This window comes from Giraffa tippelskirchi, chromosome 6 (assembly GCF_054371585.1).
Source record: "Giraffa tippelskirchi isolate mGirTip1 chromosome 6, T2T-mGirTip1v1.2.pri, whole genome shotgun sequence".
Classification (NCBI taxonomy): domain Eukaryota; kingdom Metazoa; phylum Chordata; class Mammalia; order Artiodactyla; family Giraffidae; genus Giraffa; species Giraffa tippelskirchi.
The window spans coordinates 137831659-137850456 of NC_137280.1; the positions used below are offsets into that span (position 1 = coordinate 137831659).

Consider the following 18798-nt stretch of genomic DNA (forward strand, 5'->3'; position numbering starts at 1 on the left):
CACCTAGGTTTTGGCTTGAAATAGCAAAAAGGAGCCATGGCTCCTTGAATTTCAGGTTGATTCTAGGGAGAAATATGGAAGGCACAAGATCTTGTTATGCCCCAAAATAAAGAAATACTCAAAGACTAATAGGAACACGTCACACAGGAGTCAGCTTGAAGGACAATTTGAACACCAAAGTAATTAAGGACGATAATGAATTACAAACCAATGGGGAAAAAAACAGAAACCCATGAGGGCATACCAATAACAGATAATAAATAAAGAGACAAAGGGAGAAGGGAAAGTTCTTAACTCTTCAGCAGAATGCTGACAGCCAACTGGTAAATGTGAAGCATGTACTGAGATTGAAACAAATCATCATTTGGCAATCATCACAGTAAAGACTGGTGCATCAAGAATCATGAATAGCTGCTAAATCCAGGATGCTAAATTATGAGCAGCAGGGTATTTGCATGGTCTTAAGAGACTCTTGATGAAAGTGAAAGAGGAGAGTGAAAAAGTTGGCTTAAAGCTCAACGTTCAGAAAACTAAGATCATGGCATCTGGTCCCATCACTTCATGGGAAATAGATGGGGAAACAGTGGAAACAGTGTCAGACTTTATTTTTTTGGGCTCCAAAATCACTGCTGATGGTGATTGCAGCCATGAAATTAAAAGATGCTTACTCCTTGGAAGGAAGGTTATGGCCAACCTAGATAGAATATTTAAAAGCAGAGACATTACTTTGCCAACAAAAGTCTGTCTAGTCAAGGCTATGGTTTTTCCAGTGGTCATGTATGGATGTGAGAGCTGGACAGTGAAGAAAGCTGAGCACCGAAGCATTGATGCTTTTGAACTGTGGTGTTGGAGAAGACTCTTGAGAGTCCCTTGGACTGCAAGGAGATCCAACCAGTCCATCCTAAAGGAGATCAATCCTGGGTGTTCATTGGAAGGACTGATGTTGAAGCTGAAACTCCAATACTTTGGCCACCTCATGCGAAGAGTTGACTCATTGGAAAAGACCCTAATGCTGGGTAGGATAGGGGGCAGGAGGAGAAGGGGATGACAGAGGATGAGATGGTTGGATGGCATCACCGACTCAATGGACATGGGTTTGGGTAGACTTCGGGAGTTGGTGATGGACAGAGAGGCCTGGCGTGCTGCAATTCATGGGGTCGCAAAGAGTCGGACACGACTGAGCAACTGAACTGAACTGAAAAATTTCTCCCCACAGAAAGCTCATTAGTAGCACAGGAACAAAATCATAACCATACAGTAAGAAATCAGACAACACCCCACCAATAAGGGACAGATGGACATCATGTGCCTCTAGATATGTTGTACCCTGTGCACGATACAACATTATTTATGAGCTCTTTCAGCTGAGAATGCATAACCTGACTTTAATCATGAGAAAACATCAGACAACCCTCAAGTAAGGAATACTCTACTTCTATAAAGGGAGAAGGGGCTTGTATTTCTCAAAAATGTCAAAGTCATAAAAGACAAAGAAAGGCTAAGGACTATTCCATATTAAAAGAGACTAAACAAACAAAAACAAAACAAATACAGATTAAGAGAGACAAAGTATGTGACAAAGAAATACAATTTATGATCATGTACTTGCTCCAACATTAGAGGAAAAAAATGAAGGACATTTATCAGGTCAACTGACAAAACTGGAATGCAGACAACAGATTAAATAAAGTATGGTATCAATATTAAATTTATTGCAGTTGATAATTAGTGTGGTTATGGAAGGGAATATCCACATTCTTAAGAGACACATATTGAAATATTTAGGAGTACAGGGCTATCATACTTACAATTTACTCTCAAAAAATAGTCCCAGGGACTTCCCTGGCAGTCCAGTGGTTAAGATTCCGTGCTTCCACTGTGGAGGGCGTGGGTTTGATCCCTGGTTGTGGAACTAAAGATCCTTCATGCCACATGACAGGGCCAGAAATAATCCCAATAATAGTTATAATATGTGTGTGCATATGTGTATGAGGGAGGTAGAGAGAAAGGGATAGAAAGAACACATTTGCAAGCACAAATGATTAAGTAAATGAAGTAAAATGTTATCAGGTACATCTGCATAAAAGGTATATGAATGGCTATTTGTATTATTCTTGCAACTTTTTTCTAAGTTGGATATTATTTCCAAAACAAAAACACTATGATCCAAGCTAGAAAATGCTGTAGTTAAAGTGCTACAGACAAGATGAGGGAGAGGAGCTGCTGAGGCGAGGTGCTGAAAGCTTTCTTGGAGAATGCAGCATTTTCACTGGTCATGAGAGAGCAATGCCCAACTTCCCTCAAGCATCATATTGCTTACCCTGGGGTATGCAAGAGATGACTCTGATGGCTATTTAATGGCTGTCAGTTCTTCCTGGCCAGGAAGCAATGTGTACCTGCTGCTAACTGATTCTAAGATGTTTCTCAAGATGAGGAGAAGAGGGTGAAGAGGCAGCAGGCATCCCAAGACCCAGAGAATAGTTCCCAAGAGCTGGCACACTGGCGTAAATGCTAGGTGGGTCCTACTCTGGAAAGAGTCTCTCCCGACCCACTCTGAGCTCTGATCAAAGTCCTTCCGTGCTCCAGTTGTGTGAAGACAGCTCAGGCATCACCACCAAAGAGCAAGGTCCAGGTCAAGAACTCTCTCATTTCCACGAGCTAAATGGTCATTATCTGAGTTACTGGGTTCTGGGAAGTGGCAACCTCTAGCTACCTAATGGCAGGGGCCACATGCCATCATCTGCGAATCACTCAGAGCCCTGAGAACCTCAACAGAGAGCGAGACCTCAATAGAGAACTAGCCCATTGGTATCACAATGGCTGGTGAGCACGATCAATGGCTGGGGCCTAATTTAAGCTTTCAGACAAGCAAAGCAATCCATATGAAAACAGGTGAGGATGGCAGACGTGTTGGGGGGCTGGAGGTGGGAGGCGCAGCGTGAGTTTAGCACACTAACCCATGAAACCAAGAAGCAGACACAAGGTATGGAACTCAGAATATACCCTTGGTGTTGGTGACATCCTTGCCAGGAATTTACAACCTTACATTCTTTATCCACTAAATATATGTATGTAAAAAACTGAAAATCACCAAGAGGAAAAACTTACCCTGGTAAGTTTCTCTGGTTTGGAGGAGACATGCAGCTGGGAAAATAGCTCTGTTATCTCTTTGGTAAAGTCTTCATCCCCTAAAAAAACAAGTCCCATGTAAAACACTGTACAAAGACTGGAGTGGATCATTGCAGGAGGAGAGAAGAGAAATGATAGTAGCAGCAGTAGTAGTACTAACAGCAGAAGCGAATTATATGAGCAAAGTGCTTTAGTGCTTACAAAATCCTTTTTAATGTATATTTTATTATGAATTCTTTCAATGGGCTTGTTAGAAAAAAAAAGCACATCATTATCCCATTTTAGAGATGAAGAAAATAGGGCCTAAAGAGGTTAATTTACATCCCCCAAATCTCATAACAAATTAGGAGTCAAACCTTGGCCTTCCCACCCCCAATCCACAGCCTGTGCTCTTTGTATTACATCCTATAAACATGAATGGAGAATTGATGAAGGCGGAGTACTAAGTGAGTACTATGCATGTGCTTCCAAAGAAACTAAATTTAAGTTGGGACAAAAAAGACGAGTACAAGTTAGCCAGGAGAATGGCTTCAGGCAGAGAAAACAAGTACAAAGATCCAGAAAGCATGGCAAGAAGTTCCATATGTTGGGATTGTCCTGATGGAAGGAGAAGAGGGATAGAATGAAGCTAGGAATGTAAGCAGGATTCAGGTAATAAAGGATGTTATAAACCATGGTGAAGAATTCAGAACTTTTCACAAAGAGAATGAGGAGCTGCTGAATGATTTTAAACAGACAAGCAAATCCAATTAAAATTTTAGAAAGATCACTTTAGCTTCCTGGTGGGAATGGAATGAAAGAGAAACATGAAGGCAGGCAGGAAGCTGAGGCAATAATCCAGGATCCAGATAAGAATAATGGTAGATAATAAGAAAGGAAGAGGAAAAAGGATTCCACAATGTCAGAAGGATGGTGAGGAAGCTATTGGAATAAGCTTGATGAGCAATGATGTGGAACATGGAATACTTAATACCTGAGGAACATGCCAGCAAACAGGTGAGTCAAGATCAAAAACAATCAACACATCCAAACAAATGACAGGAAATGCTCTGTTTCTCTCTATTCATCTAAATCCTAGCCAATCTTCTCTTTGAAGCACAGCCCAAGTGTTTTCTGCACCAAAGACTACAGAGAGAACTCTTGTATACAGAAATCTCCTAGCACTTACAATCTATGTGAGTATCTCTCAGTCACTAGTTCATGGTTAGCAAAGCAAATTATTACTGCTTCATACCTGCTTTCCTCCCCAAAATCCTTAGGGGGAAGAAAATCTGCCTTGATTCTTCTCTGCTATTCTTTTGTCCTCCCTTGGGATTCCAGGCAGAACATTCAAATGGGTTAGTGATCCCAGGTATAACACAGTTTGGGAAAAACTGATCTCACTCAACGATACAACTGTGACCTTTGTAACTTGTCTAAACAACTCCTAACCATATCCTACTAAAAACTTGACTCTTAGCAGGGCATTTTGTTTTCCCAGCAAAGCTCTAAATTATTTGGGATCAAGGGATGAATGTGCATCCAAGTGGGATGCAAGCATCTCAAAGAGTTTATTAAATAATCTGATAAAGTGTAGGAGGGAAAAAAAATTACTTTTACTTATAGCCATTTATCTCATTCTTTAAGTTCTTTTCTAGGATACACTTTAGAATGTAAATAATGTATTATTATGGTAGTACATGTTTATAATTTATACTCATTCAAATATATACATATTGGGTCTAAGTGCTCAGAAAACTTTTACTGCTGAAGGTTAATCAAAAAATGTTTGTATTTGCAATATGTACAGACCTGGAGGGTATTAGGCTTAGTGAAATAAGTGAAACAGAGAACGATAAAAACTACGTTATCACTTATATGTGTAATCTAAAAAATAAAACAAATGAGTATTTTTTAAAAAGATAAAATACAGGGGGAAAAATGGAGATCTTTGTCACGTATTCCCCATCGATTTGAGCAAAAAAGCAGTTGTTGCATTAGAATAAAAGTACGCAAAGACAAAAGGAAGACAGGGTTGGTGCTTTGGGGGGACTCAAGAGAGGCTGGCACCTCAAGCAGGAAGTCTCCTACAAAAATGAAGGGATCAGGTACATAAGATAGAAGGGCAAAGGCTAAGGATGCTGACAGAAACTGAAGATGATCAACATCACCAGAAATAGGCTCTGTGGTTTTCTCTCCCCTATCCTACCATCACTTTTTTTTTTTTAAACTTCATTGAGATATAATTAAGTGCCAAGGTCAGTGCTGCATTCTCAACCAGAATCACTGGGGAGGTCTGTTGGAAAGGGTGGCATGCAGCACTCCAATGCTGTCTTTGCAGAATCATGATCTCTGGCAAACAGGCAGGGAATAAAAATATCATAGACACAAATCCATCTGTTTAGAAATTTCCTCGAGTCCTCTGAATGGTATTTAAAATCAGGATTTCTGATTACTATACAAAGCGAGATGTTGATTAAATTAAACAAATACTGTTAATGGTATTATGTACAAATAACCTAAATTAAGTTCATAAATAACCAGGGATTATCACACCAGGGCTTGGTTAGGAATAATGGAGCAACTTAAGCAAATCAAAATCAATTCATAGGTTTCCTGCTAAGTGAGACTTTGAAAATGAAGATCTTTATTTACTTAGACCATCCTGATAATGAAAATAATAGCCACAATTTGTTGGGTGTTTTCTATGAGCCACACATTAAACATTACATTTCATTTAGTCCTTATAACAAACTGAGAGGGATTAGCCACCTCTACTTACAGTTAAGGAAACAGAAGCTCAGGGTTAAGTAACTTCCCAAAGTCACAAGGCTTAATAAATGGCAGATCTTGATTTAGAACCCAGGTCTAACTCCAAAACCCATCCTTTTATCTACCATGCTTACTGTCTTCTCAATATGTTAAGACAGCTTTAAAAATTCATATTCAAGGACCATCTCGTATCAAGACTCTTTACATAGAGTAAGATATTATATAAATATTACTTATTTAGCAAGAAATTATATAACCAGACGATTAGTTTAAGAAGATGTGGTATATACAGGGCTCTAGGATAACCTAGAGGAGTGGAAGGGGTGGGAGACAGGAGGCGACATATGTATACCTATGGCTGATTCATGCTGATGTATGGCAGAAACCAACACAACATTGTAAAGCAATCATCCTCCAATTAAAAATAAATAAAATATATTCCACATCACCCATTAAAATTACCACAGACCAGAATAAATCCCTGCTCATTATTCATTAATTAATACCCCATCAGGCAGGAGGCCATAGAAGAAAAAAAAATCTATGCTATCAGCTTTCACTGAGACAGGGCATATTGTGCCTTGCCCCAACCCTTGTAACACTCCCAATCTGCTGATTAAAAAACCTAATGGCAAAAGTTAGAGATTTGTAAAAGACTTGAGATCTATCAATGCTATTATTCTTTGCCATTCTGTAGTGCCAAACCCCCATACCTTACTGTCCTATATTTCTAAAATAGTGACTTGTTTTCTGTGATAGATCTCTGCAGTGCATTCTTCAGTATCTCTGTACATTCTGGTGATCAGTATCTTTTTGCCTTCACCTGGAATGAACTGTAATATATACGGACTCTAATGCCACAGGGCTATGCTGAAAGCCCCACTTATTTTCCCAGATATTAAAAGCTGACCTTGATGATCTAGATTTTCCTCATAAGTTAGTTCTAATACAATCCGTAGACCATTTGCTGCCATGTTCAAGTTCTTTGATAAATAGTCAACAAGATACCTTGTACTTACTTCAGAAGCTAGTTTCAAAGGTACATAAAGTGTCCAAGGAAATATTATAATTTTGCAAGACTAGTATAAAATATTTAGGACATATGATAGTTATATATGTACTGATATCTACATATGTACTGCACATAAACACACTACATCCTTCCCACTCAAATGCTGGATTTCCGTATTACCTTTCTTCTCTTCCTCCTCTTCCTCACAGAGCTCTGCTAGGGAAAATGCTTCTTTGAGTTGCTCCAATTCAAGTTTTAGAGTCTCTAGTTCTTCTCCACTTAGAGAATTAAGAATAGATTTCACCTGAATTGATATAAGATAATAAGCATGAAAAAGAAAAACATTCTCAAATAAAGAAGAGGTTATAGATCACAGTAAAATTAAAATTATGAATTCACAAGTTCTTAAGAACCTTAACACAAGAGGAAAGATAGGGAGAATTTGTGCTTCCAAAAACAATATAAACCACTGCAGCCATACCACCCTGAATGTACTTCATCTCATCAAAAACAATATAAACCACAAATGTATACAAATTAGTGCTTAACTCAGCCTAAAAATTAGGAGAAAATGCAATAGTCTTCAATCAATTAAAAGCTAACAGGTAACTAAATCCAAATCGGCATCTTAAGCCAAAGAAACTTATAAAAAGAAAAAAAGAACAACATGAAGGACAAATAATAGATGTACTATTAAGACATCTTTGTTAATCTGCCCATTTGTCTTTAAAAATTTAGAGAAACAACACTTGAGTCATTCTATTTCTAGCAGTTAATTCATATATTAATTTTTTTGTTTGCTTTGGCATAGTATTTTCGGAGTGTCTCAAGCCTCTACCTGACATGCATTTCATTTTCCAACTGCAGAAAGGAAAAGAGACTATGCAGTGTGCTTTTGCTGAAAGACTACCCCAGATGAAATTTTTGGTTTGGAATTACCTTTATTTCACTTTCTCGAGAGAGCATCTCCAGAGCTTCTAGATGTGAAAGGCCTTGAAATTCATCAAAGAGTAGCCCATAATGAGTTTTCTTGTCTGTTTCCACGGTAACCTCACTGGAAGTCCATAGTTCTTCTTTCTCCTTTGCCTCTCGTAAAACCTGAAAGAGAGGTGGAAGCATTACACTGCAATAAGTAACAAAAGCTTAAGGATGAGTTTTGAAAGTCGAGGGAAGCAAAACTGAGATGAATAACACTGCTCTTTCATTCTGGAACTGTGATTCAAATCAGATAGGCTCAGAAGCTGCAGGGAAAATATGATCACATAATTTGCTCCTACACAGGGTAAATAACACCCTAGGAACCAAGTGTTTTTCTGAACGTGGTTTTTACTATTAATCTAATAAACAACCCTAAAAGGGCTTGGCATCTTATACTGCACTGACAAGACATTCTGAGGGAAGGAAAGAGGAGGGAAAAAAAAGAACTGCGCATTTTTCTAAGCATTAGAGCTGTGCATCCCCTCACCAAAAAAAAAAAAAACCCTTAATTAAAAAAAAATTCACTAAAAAGTCCTCAAAAGGAAATACTAACAAGGTCCCAAGTTAACACAGGCAAAAATACAGATCAAAATAGAAACAGAAAGTAAACAGATAAATGCAAATAGTACCTGAGACAGTGTAGAAGTCCGGTTCATCAGACCCTTGGTTCTTTTAAATCCAGGATCCCCTTCTGCTATTACATCCATTGTCTTTTTTCCAATGAATTCTAAGGCATCCAAACCTCCACTGATAACACTCTTTCCCTAGGAAACACATGCAACCTCGTCACAATAACGTTGAAGAAAGACACCTGCATGTTTTGATCACGTAAAATAGTGGATAACATTAGCAACTGGAGAGAAAGTGGGGCAACTAAAACAATCATACAGCACTTATGGGAATGTAAAGCAGTATACCCACTTTGGAAAACTATGAGTATGTCTGAATATATGAATATCCTATGACCCAGCAACTCTACCTATGGTTAAATACTCAAAAAAATATGTGTAGAGGTTCATCAAAAGACACACAAGAATGCTCACAGGAGTACTATTATAAAAGCTAAAAGCTGAAAACTACCTCAACACTTACCAACTCTGGAATGAGTGTTACACAGTCACTCGATGAAACACAACAAAGAAAATGGAATACACCACACAGCTATACCATGAATAAATTATACAAATATAATAATGAATGAAAGAAGCCAGATACAATAGAGTACATTCTTTATGATTCTTTATACAGCAAGCAAAATTAATGTATATTGGTAGACAGAATTGTAGCTATCTTAGAGGGCAAGAGAGGGAGGCACAGAAGACAGGGAGACAGCACAGGGGAGACATTTGATAAACCACCATGTTGTTTCTTAGTCTGAATATGCTCACGTCGTGAAAATTAAAACTGAACACTTATGATTTCATTTTTCTGAACATAGATTATACTAAATAAAAAGTTAAAATAAAAAGTACTAGCTATTGTCATGCAGGTGATATTAAGCTTCCTATATAACCCTTTCAAAAATGTTTCTAATCATCTATGGCTTTATGTAGCTCAGTTGGTAAAGAATCGGCCTGCAGTGCAGGAGACCTGGGTTGGATCCCTGGGTCAGGAAGATCCCCTGGAGAAGGAAATGGCAACCCACTCGAGTATCATTGTCTGGAAAATCTCATGGACAGAGGAGCCTGGTGGGCTTCAGTCCACGGGGTCACAAAGAGTCGACCACAACTGAGTGACTAACACACACACACATGGCTTTATAAGTATTCATCATGAACATCTCATTTTCCCTTCACCTAAAAAATGTAATTATGAGAAAAATATTTTTATAAAGCAGAGAGGTTTTTCGAGGACCAACAAACTAAGAATTCTTAGTCCATAAAACATTATGTACATTCCCTCTCCATTACTCATCTCCTCCTCCCTCTTTTACTTGTAAGTTTTTCAAGTAGCTCTCAGTCTACACTTAAGATGAATGATCTTCAGCAATTTGAACTCCCATAAGAGTAATCAGCCCCCATGACTTTTAAGGAAAAAGAAAGAGACAAAACCCATTATAATCATGGAAGGAAGCAGGCTATCTTGGCAATTTTTACTCACTGTGCTCTGAACAGCAGTAGAGATGGTCGAGAATACCCCAAACGGCCCACTCATTGGAGAGGAGTTTCCATTCTCTTTGGCATTTGTCTCTCCTATAGTAGGGAAGGGATGTGTAAATATAGACAGTCTATAAATAGGTTTGCTTTATTAGCATCTACATGAATTTTTAAAAATCAGATCTTACTTCCAACATACAAGGCCTCAGCATTTTTCAAGTATTTTAAACCATTTGCCTATTTAAAATAAAAGCTAAGGCAACTTTTTTTCATTTTCATTTCAAAACAAAATCCAGTCTTTTGAACAACCTACTGACTATGACAAGAGACAACATGATTTTCTGCACAAGGTAAAACCACAGGGTCAGAAAACAGATTAGTGGTCACTGAGAGTGAAGAACTGGTGGAGGGGAGTGACTACAAAGGGGCATGAGGGGCAGGGGTAAAAATATTCTTGTGTCCTGTCTATATAGACATAGGAAATATTCTATATCTGAATAATCACAATGGACTATGATTACACAGTGTAAAGAGGACTGTATGTTTGTCAAAATACATAAAACTATAAACAGTTGGCCCTCTGTTCTGTGGATGTCAAACCTGTGGATACTCATTTTATATAAAGGAATTGAGCATCTGAGGATTTTGGTATCCATTGGAAGGCTCCTGGAATCAATCTCCATGGATATTATGGGATAACTATACCTAAAGAGAGCAAACTTTATGTAAATTATTAACTCAATAAATCTGATTTTTTTAAAAAATCCAAGCTATTTTAAACTTTATCCTAGAAAATTATGCTTCTTCATAAGATTCAGACATGCATTAGGGAGAGTTTTTTTTTAATCTGTACTATTAACACTAAAATCTCTTATAGGATATCAACAAATAATCTCCTGTAGGGAGGACTTTTGCTTCCAACTATGATGGATTATCTGATGTCAGACTTGCCCTTCTATCACAGCATCTAGAAAAGTGGACAAAATATAAATTATCTCCAGATACTATACAACAGACTATACTGCACTATGGTTCAGGAGAGAAAAGAAAAAAATGAAGAGCATTCTGATTGGTTTGCTTTCCAGACCACAGCACAAGGAAGGGAAACCCAAGCAGAGCATGGTAGTCTTACTAAGTGGAAGAAACAGGCAAGAGTCCAGGAAAGCTAAAGCACCTTGAATTTGCAGGTCAGAGCACAAGTATACCCCATTTTATTGCACTTTACTGCACTCTTCAGATAATGTTTTTTGTTTTTTTTATTTAAGAAACTGAAGGTTTGTGTAACCCTCCATTGTCAGATAATGGTTAGTATTTTTCATTAATGAAGTATTTTTTAATTAAGGTATGTACACTTTTTTTAAGATACAATGCTACTTACTGCACACTTAATAGGTTATAACATAGCATAAATTTTTACATATACTTGAAAACTAAAAAAAAAATTTGAGACTCGCTTTATTGCAATATTCACTTTATGGAAGTGGTCTGAAACTGAACCCACAATATCTTCAGACTTTACTGTACTGGAGAGGAGGGAGCTACAGAGGCAAAGATTTCCGGCTATCTACACAGGCGTGCCCTTGAGTCTTTGGCCGAATACTAAGCTATTCTTATATTGGAAGACTCCATGATACTGGGCAAAGAATGACTATGAAGCTGTAAACTAAACAATGCCCAAAGCCCATGCTAGGCTGAGAGATATTTGACTTCCAACCAATCAAGCAGACAGACCTAGTTAAACACCTAGAAATTAGACAGAAAGCTCAGAAGGGTCAGAGGCTTAGTAGCTAAGCTAAACTAGCACTTATAAAAGCTACCCTAGATTCACCCTAAAGCAGCTTAAAATGAAGTCTTAAAAAGATCAACCTAATCTTCTCTGGTAGCTCAGCTGGTAATGAATCCGCCTGCAATGCAGAAAACCCCGGTTCAATTCCTGGGTTGGGAAGATCCCCTGAAGAAGGGATAGACTACCCACTCCAGTATTCTTGGGCTTCTCCGGTGGCTCAGATGGTAAATAATCCACCTGCAATGTGGGAGACCTGGGTTCAATCCCTGGGTTGGGAAGATCCCCTGGAAGAAGACATGGGAACCCACTCCAGTATTCTTGCCTGGAGAATCCCTGTGGACAGAGAGGCCTGGCAAACCGCAGTCCATGGGGTCATTAAGAGTCAGACACGACTGAGCGACTAAGCACACACACGAGCTACAAATATCTTCACTGCCCTCCAAACAAAACTCACTCCCTTTAAAAGACAACAAAATCCACTCAACTATGTTACATTTTTAATTTCCAGCATCAAAGAAATGAAAAATATGATCCATAATCAAGAAAAAATACTAGTCAGCAGAAATAGATTCAAATGTCAGAGATGACAGTATTAGCAGACAGGGACACTAAAATAAATACATCAGAAGGTGAGAAATGGAAAATTCAAAGAAAAAAGAAACAAATGGAATTTCTAGAGTTGGAAAATATAATGAAAGTGAAATTGAACATCACTCAGTCGTGTCCGACTCTTTGCGACCCCATGGACTGTAACCTGCCAGACCCCTCTGTCCATGAAATTCTCCAGGCCAGAATATTGGAGTGGGTAGCCATTCCCTTCTCCAGGGGAGCTTCCCAACCCAGGGATGGAACCCAGGTCCTTTTAAAAGTCACTGAGTGGACTTAATAGCATTAGACACTGAAAAAGAAAAGATTAGTAAAGCCGCCACAAAAACTATGCAAACTGAAGGACAAGGCTTAAAAAAGGCTTAAAAAAATGAACCAAACTTTAGTGACAGTGCAACACTAAAACTAACACATTAAAACTAACACATTAAAACTAACACATTAAAATATTTTTTCACATTCAGCTAAATCTTATTAGACTCTTACTCAGTTGTGCCAAGCAAAAAGCTGGGCAATTTTTACATTCTACATTCATGGTTTTATTTAATGTTTATAATAGTCCTCTGCAATATCAAGTATCATCCCCTTGCATAAATAATGAAAAATAGACACCTAAGTGGTTAAAGGACATATATCTCTGTCAGTCAAAGATTTCAAGTCTCCTTTCTCATCAGTCCCATGATGCCCTGAACATCACACTCCATAAACATCTACTGAAGAAATGAGCTGAATTATTCCATTTCAATCTATAATTCTAGGCTGTAACATTTCCATATACTGACCTGTTGCATACTGGACTTCCGTTGAAATTTCACTAGGACTAGGGATTCCAAGGGAAGTCTCTGCCTTTTCAATGACATTTGAAATACCTTGTCCTGATGAGAAAAATGGTAACATTTTCATATTTGAATATTGTTTGCAATTAGCCACCAAAACTTAAGAAACAAACCAAAATTTAAACCCACAGATTTTAAAATTCATTACAACCACAAGACTTTACTTTGACTTTATATAACTGATCTTTGGGAGTTTATCCTTATCCCCTCCCCCAAAAAATTGATTTTATCACTAAATAATAGTTTTATATTTATAATTCCTAAATGTCAACCTTCTAATGAAAATTACAAATTCTAGTGGCAGTATATATCAGCCCATCATTCTAATGCATCCTCAAACTATAAAGCCTCTGCATAATCATGGAAAAAGAATGATTAACAAAGTCATTTTTAACACAGATCTGTAGCAAAATACACACAAAAATTAACAAAATGACTGATGACCTTACCTACTGTGGCTACTGTAGCTGACGCTGAGGACAGCAAGGACTTGCCCCAACTGCCCCAATAGCCCCATCCAGACTGGGGTACATCTTTGGAAACAGTCTCCTATTTTTCCCAGTAGCCAGAAAAACCAAAAAGAAAAACAGAAAAATTAGAGGAAAGTCAGAGTGCATACACAAGGTAGCTAATTATTGGCCAAAAGTATGGCTGAACAAACACATACTGTGTGGCTCAAGAAAGGTATCGACTGATAGACGTATGTTACCTGCATGTAAGCATCAAATAGCAAAGGCGACTATTCATAAGCATTTACAGAACTGAGAAAATTTAGTGTTTTATGGTTATAAAAGGAAATAAATAAGTATAATCCCAATTTGGTATTGATTCCATATTCCTTTTAGCCCCAATATTTTTTAATCTCAGTGTTGTAATAGATACTCTACTTTGCCTGCAGCCTGTGATGCCTGAACAGGGAGAACTTCTGTCTCAAGGTCACTGGAAGGTTTGGACTCTGGTCTTTTCCGAGTAGAAGCTACAGGTTCTGATTTTCTCTCTGACTTGACACTTTGGTCAACTGACTCAAAATTCTTGGCTGGCTCACAGTTCTCATCTTCACGGATGGGAGTTCCTTCAGTTATCACTGCAGTCTCAAGATCATCTTTATTCGACATGATTAGATCATTGCCTGGTAAAATAAAAGCCCCCCAGCCCAAAAAATTAATATAATTAATTTTTTTTTTACTTGTTTACTTGTTACTTGTTTAAACTTTTTGAGATTATCACTAAGTCACATGCAGGTGTAAGAAATAATAGAGCTCTAATATACTCTTCACCCAGTTTTCCCCAAGGTAACAGTTTGTGTAACTATAATATTTCATAACCAGGATACCGATATATACCATCCCCTGATCTAACTCAAGATTTCACCAGCTTTACACTCATTCGTGCGAGCTTAATTACTTCTATGAAATTTTATCACACGCACAGATTCATGTAATCATTGCCACAGTCAGGATACACAATAATTCAATTACAAAGATCCCTTGTGTTTTAGCCACTCCCACCCACCTCCTAACCCACAGCAATCACTGATACTCTCCATCTCTATACTTTTGTCATTTCAAGATGTTATATAAATGCAATCATACAGCATGTAACCTTTTGAGATTTGAGTTTTTTTCACTCAGCAAAAGTCCCTCAAGATCCATGCAAGCTGTTGCATCAGTAGTTTCTCCCTTTTTATTGCTGAGTAGTGTTCCTTGGTATGGATGCATCTCAGTTGTTTCACCATTCACCTGTTGAAGGATGCCCAGGCTGTTTCCAGTTTAGGTCTATTACAACTAAAATGCCTATAAACATTTATATACAAGTTTTTGTGGGAATATAAGCTTTCATTTCCCTGGTATAAATGACCAGTGCATGCTTAATTTTCTAAGAAGCTGCCATACTCTTTTCCAAAGTAGCTGAACTATTTCACATTTCTACCAGCTATATGGGAAATCAGTTTCTTTTTATTCTCATTAGCATTTGGCAGTGTTATTTTTTATTTGAACCATTCTGATATAGGTGTGTTAATATGGGTTTAAGCTTTATGTTCCACCTCTCTAATAGCTAATGATACTGAACATCTTTTCATGTGCTTGCCATCTGTATATCCTCTTCAGTGAAACAGGCATTTTTATCTTTTGCTCTCTTTCTAATTGGATTTTTTTTTTTTTTACTGTTAAGTTTTGAGAGCTCAATTCAAGTCCTTTGTCAGACATGTGGTTTGTAAATATTTTATTCCTGTTTGTAGCTTATCTTTTCAACCTCTTCATCGTTTTTCACAGAACAAAACTTTTCAGTTTCAATGAAGTCCAATTTATTAACTTTTCCTTTCATTGACATATTTTTAAAAATCTTATTAGTTATTAATCATCCCTACCTCAATTTTTCAGAGAGAAGATTATGAAATTTCAGCTATCAGCATAAGATTTACATCACAACAGCTTTTGAATAGCAAAGTTAACCAATTCCATTCCTTCCAGAAGTACAGATCTTTGGCGATTAAAGCAAAGATATTACTGGTGTATTTACGAACAGGAGATGCTGGTTTCTGAGATAACCAAGTATCCCAAGGGAAGAAAAAAAAATGCATTTCACACATACATACACACACCCAGACCTTGAGTATGTATAGGCACGTATCTTGTACCTATATATACTAACCACGGGCTTCTCTATTGGCTCATATGGTGAAGAAGAGTCTGCCTGCAATGCAGGAGACCCAGGTTCAATGCCTGGGTTGGGAAGACCCCCTGGAGAAGGGAATGGCAACCCACTCCAGTATTCTTGCTGGAGAATTCTATGGACACAGGGGCAGTTCATGGGGTTGCAAAGAGTCAGAGGAGACTAACTCACACACACACAATCTAACCACATAATTAGACCCAATCCATCAATGCCATCAAAATATTTCTAATATACTAAAAAAGAGAGACATAATAACAACTAAGGCAGCGTGTAAATAGCACTATAATTGAGGTACACAGAAAATTTTAAAAGGACAGGTAGCAAGAAAAAGTATGCGAGGATCAGGAAATAACATTCAACTTTAAATTTCTGAAAAAAGCACAGAACAGTGATCACAAACTGGGATTCTGAGTTCCAAATCAAGCCTGCAGAGGTTTTTGTTTGGCCTGCAGAGTGTTTAACGTTTTTTTTAATATTAATTGGTTAACATTTAAAAATCAGACTTCATATACAAATAGAAATCTCCAACTTTCTTTGTAAAACTGAAAGATTTGACAACACTGGGCCCACATTCAACTTGGTAATAACTAGCTCATGCCAAATATTTGCTGGGATCTTTTAGACAGGGTAGTGCTCTCTAGATCCCCATAATCTCCACCCAACTCCACTTGACTCATTTATGTTACCTGCATAGCCTCTGTAGGCATCTGAACTTGCAACATCTGCCTTAAAGGGCACTTAGGATTTTGGTCTTTTTTAATTTTTTTTTTAATTATGAAAGCATGATAACACATTTACAGGAGACTTGGAAAAAGTGGACAAGGTTATATATGGATCCACTATATATTACAATTATTTTTTAAGTAGATAAAATAAGATTTTTAGTCAGAGTTTTAATATAAAACTCTCAAAAATTAATAGAATGAATATACAGAGAAATAGAAGGATATTAATAGAATGAATACCCGCTTGAATTAGAGAAATGAATATCCATTAATAGAATGAATATAGAGAGAAACAGAAGGTCTACTACCTGAAAAGCACTGTGAACCCAACCAACATAACTAAGCTTTATACAATTTTCACAGAACAGTAGAATACAAATTCTATGTAAGTTCCCACGGACTATAAACTACAAGACACTGGAGCATATCCAAAAACATGGAAGGCTTCACAAATTTGGGAATCTTTCTTGAGCAGGGCCCCTGATAATCTTCTTTGGATGGTTCCAATTTTAGTATATGTGCTGCCAAAGCCAGCACAAGGGCACTTAGGATTTTGACAGATCAAGACGCCAATGAGAGAATTCAAGGGTGTGGAAACAACACAAAGGAAAGCTCAAAGGTCTGAGGTATGACAGTGTGGAATGCGGACAGAGACCCGAAGTAGTTATTATGAAAAGGAGAATGATGGGGAGGCATAAAGCTAGAAAGACAGATTTATGTAACATTATAGATCGTAGACTATAGAGTATATGACATACCATACATTATATGATACATTATACATTTCTAAAACATAAATGAAAAAATCTAGATACAGCTATTCCTAGACATGGACCTGTCTCTGGATATCCACAGATAAAAATAACTGTGAAACATTTGCTTGCAAACAATTGTTTTGGACTACCTACTGTATCCAACCAGTCCATCCTAAATGAAATCAGTCCTCAATATTCATTGGAAGGACTAATGTTGAAGCTGAAACTCCAATACTTTGGCCACCTGATGCAAAGAGCTGACTCATTTGAAAAGACCCTGATGCTGGGAAAGATTGAAGGCAGGAGAAGGGGACGACAGAGGATGAGATGGTTGGATGGCATCACAGATTCAATGTACATGAGTTTAAGTAAACTCCTAGAGTTGGTGATGAAGGCCTGGTATGCTGCAGTCCATGGGGTCGCAAAGAGTCAGACACGACTGAAGGACTGAACTGAACTGTATGACAAGTTTTGGAGATTGGGAATTAATTTAAGACAATTTCTGCCTACTTACAGGGGCCTAACAGGAAAGGCTACAGAGTTGGTATTTTTGTTGTTGTTGTAATTAAATTATTTATTTAGGCCACACAGCGTGGTTTGTAGGATCTTAGCTGCCCTGGTCCCCAGTCCTAGGCAGTGAGGGTGCAGAGTCTTAACCACTGGACCACCAGAGAACTCCCAGAGCTACACAGTTCTTGCACAAAGTTCCATCAATGTTTCCTGTAGCTGAATACACATATTTACTTTTTCTTTTACCGTCTTTTTGCTCTCCGTGTGCTCTAGCCAAGCTACAACACACAGTGATATGTACTTAACATACACATTAGATGTTATATATAGTATATGGTAATATAATGGGCTCTGGAGTTAGGCTGACACTCTTCCAACTCTATACCTGAGTGACTGTGGGAATCAGTCACCTATCTCCGTCTCTGCTTGCACTCTGTAAAACCTACATGCCAGAGTTCGTAGAAAGACAAAACGACCCGGTGGACGTGTGGGGTTCGGAACAGAGCCTAGCACATAATCGCTCACGGGTAACAGCAGCTGTTAGTACGAAGTGGTTGCCTGGAGCATTACTATCTTTACTAAAATAACCACTTGTCTCGAAACGGATAAAATCCGCTCTCCCTTCTTCCCAATTACAAGAACAGGTGCCCAACGGGAGTTCTGGCGTAAACCTGCGCTCCAAGGTTCTCCGACGCTGACAACGGCGAGAATTCCTCACACGGGCTTAGCGTTTCAATAACCAAACGACTTCCGCAGCCTCAGCGTCCACCGCGAAAGGCCAGCCGCCCAGCCCCAGGCCGCTTCCTCCCGTTCCGCGGCGACCCCGGGACCCCACGCCCGGCCCGCCTCCTCCGGGTCAGCCCCTCACCCAGGCCGCCTCCTCCCTCACCGCCGCCACAGCCTCCTCCGAGACGCTGCTCCTACTGCCCCGGAAGTCC

At 38.3% G+C, this 18798-nt stretch overlaps 1 protein-coding gene and 1 non-coding gene across 12 annotated transcripts in view; both read right to left on the reverse strand.

Annotated features, from left to right (window-relative positions):
* Positions 1–18798, reverse strand: part of FAM114A2 (family with sequence similarity 114 member A2) — a 36337-nt gene extending 17539 nt beyond the window's left edge. For 2 of the 11 annotated variants that reach the window (XM_081496000.1, XM_081496003.1), the window contains exons 1-9: positions 18750–18798; positions 14082–14323; positions 13644–13743; positions 13141–13233; positions 9971–10062; positions 8500–8634; positions 7832–7990; positions 7073–7196; positions 3109–3188 (exon numbers count right to left, since the gene is read on the reverse strand). In XM_081496000.1, coding sequence (XP_081352126.1) covers positions 3109–3188; positions 7073–7196; positions 7832–7990; positions 8500–8634; positions 9971–10062; positions 13141–13233; positions 13644–13743; positions 14082–14309 — 1011 coding nt within the window. In that variant the 5' untranslated portion in view covers positions 14310–14323; positions 18750–18798. Of the gene's footprint in view, positions 1–3108; positions 3189–7072; positions 7197–7831; positions 7991–8499; positions 8635–9970; positions 10063–13140; positions 13234–13643; positions 13744–14076; positions 14324–18245 lie in introns of all 11 variants that reach the window. The other 9 variants (XM_081496001.1, XM_081496005.1, XM_081496002.1 and 6 more) reach the window with 7 other exon arrangements.
* On the reverse strand, positions 17026–17132 carry LOC145511782 (U6 spliceosomal RNA). Its single transcript, XR_014058163.1, has one exon. It is a non-coding gene; the product is annotated as a U6 spliceosomal RNA (small nuclear RNA).